We start from the raw sequence: 1,583 nt of genomic DNA on the forward strand, positions 1-1,583 counted from the left end.
AAAAAAAACAGATTAAAAGCAAACAACAATAAAAACATTCTAATTCAAAATAAGCTACCAGGGATCCCTGGGTGGCGCAGCGGTTTGGCGCCTGCCTTTGGCCCAGGGCGCGATCCTGGAGACCCGGGATCGAATCCCACGTTGGGCTCCTGGTGCATGGAGCCTGCTTCTCCCTCTGCCTGTGTCTCTGCCTCTCTCTCTCTCTCTCTCTGTGACTATCATAAATAAATAAAAATTTAAAAAAAAAATAAGCTACCAAATCAAAATTCTAAAATCCATGAAATTCTATCCTTAAAAATACAGTCAGTAAAGCGTTAATTCGGTGCAGGTGTGGGATCTGTGGGCGAGGCGGCTGTTTTCGAGATGCCAGGAGCAGCGGCTGAGGGCATCCAGAGTTTCGTGGAGGCCCTGAAGCCAGACGGTAGGCGGCGCAGCTCCGGGGACGTGGCTCGTGATACCCTGGGGCTGCTGCGCCGGGTCATCACCGACCACCGCTGGAGCAACGCAGAGGAGCTGATGGAAGTGGTTCCCCGAGAGGGCCAGAGAATAAGGGCTGCGCAGCCCTCGGAGACCACAGTGGGCAACATGGTGCAGAGAGTGCTCAGGATCATCCGGGAGGAGTACAGCGATGAGAGCAATCAGCAGGAGTCCTTGCACAAACTCTTGACATCCAAAGGCCTGAGCAAGGATTTCAGCTTCCATTATGCCCAACTCCAGTCCAACATCATTGAGGCAATGAATGAGCTGCTTGTGGAACTGGAAGGGACAACAGAGAACATTGCAGCCCAGGCGCTGGAGCATATCCACTCCAACGAGGTGGTCATGACCATTGGCTTCTCCCTTCCTCAAAGAGGCACCCGAAAGAGGAAATTCCATGTCATTGTGGCAGACTGTGCTCCTTTCTGTCAGGGTCATGAAATGGTAGTCAGTTTGTCCAAAGCAGGTATTGAGACAACTGTCATGACTGATGCTGCCATTTTTGCTGTTATGTCAAGAGTCAACAAGGTGATCATTGGCACAAAGACCATCCTGGCCAACGGTACCCTGAGAGCTATGACAGGAACTCACACTCTAGCACTGGCAGCAAAACACCATTCTACCCTGCTCATCGTTTGTGCTCCCATGTTCAAGCTTTCCCGACAGTTCCCCCAGTGAAGAAGATTCATTTCACAAGTTTGTGGCTCCTGAAGAAGTCCTGCCTTTCACAGAAGGGGACATTCTGGAGAAGGTCAGCGTTCACTGCCCTGTGCTTGACTACGTCCCCCCAGAGCTCATTACCCTCTTTATCTCCAACATTGGTGGGAATGCACCTTCCTACATCTACCGCCTGATGAGTGAACTCTACCATCCTGATGATCATGTCCTATGACCACCACTCGTTCTAAGCAGCTGCTTAGCCAAATACAGAATGGAGAGGGACTTCAGTGTGACTGCTGAAAACATCATCTTTGCAATGGAGAGTGACCTGGAGTCAACCTGAAAAAACATAATACTGTTTCTTGCCTTTTTAGTCTTCCCATAACAAGGATGCACATTCAGGACTGCTGCTTGCCTTTCTGATCTTAATAGGAGCAGCAGGGCTT

General features: G+C 50.0%; 1 protein-coding gene across 1 annotated transcript; it reads left to right on the forward strand.

Moving 5' to 3' along the window:
- The first annotated feature begins 363 nt into the window (after positions 1 to 363).
- On the forward strand, positions 364 to 1,371 carry LOC121498693 (translation initiation factor eIF-2B subunit beta-like). The gene is given in 2 exon segments (XM_041768767.1): positions 364 to 1,146; positions 1,148 to 1,371. Coding segments are annotated over 2 exon segments (1,005 nt in total). The 3' UTR covers positions 1,370 to 1,371.
- The last annotated feature ends 212 nt before the right edge of the window (positions 1,372 to 1,583 follow it).

Source organism: Vulpes lagopus, chromosome 1 (genome assembly GCF_018345385.1).
Source record: "Vulpes lagopus strain Blue_001 chromosome 1, ASM1834538v1, whole genome shotgun sequence".
Taxonomy (NCBI): domain Eukaryota; kingdom Metazoa; phylum Chordata; class Mammalia; order Carnivora; family Canidae; genus Vulpes; species Vulpes lagopus.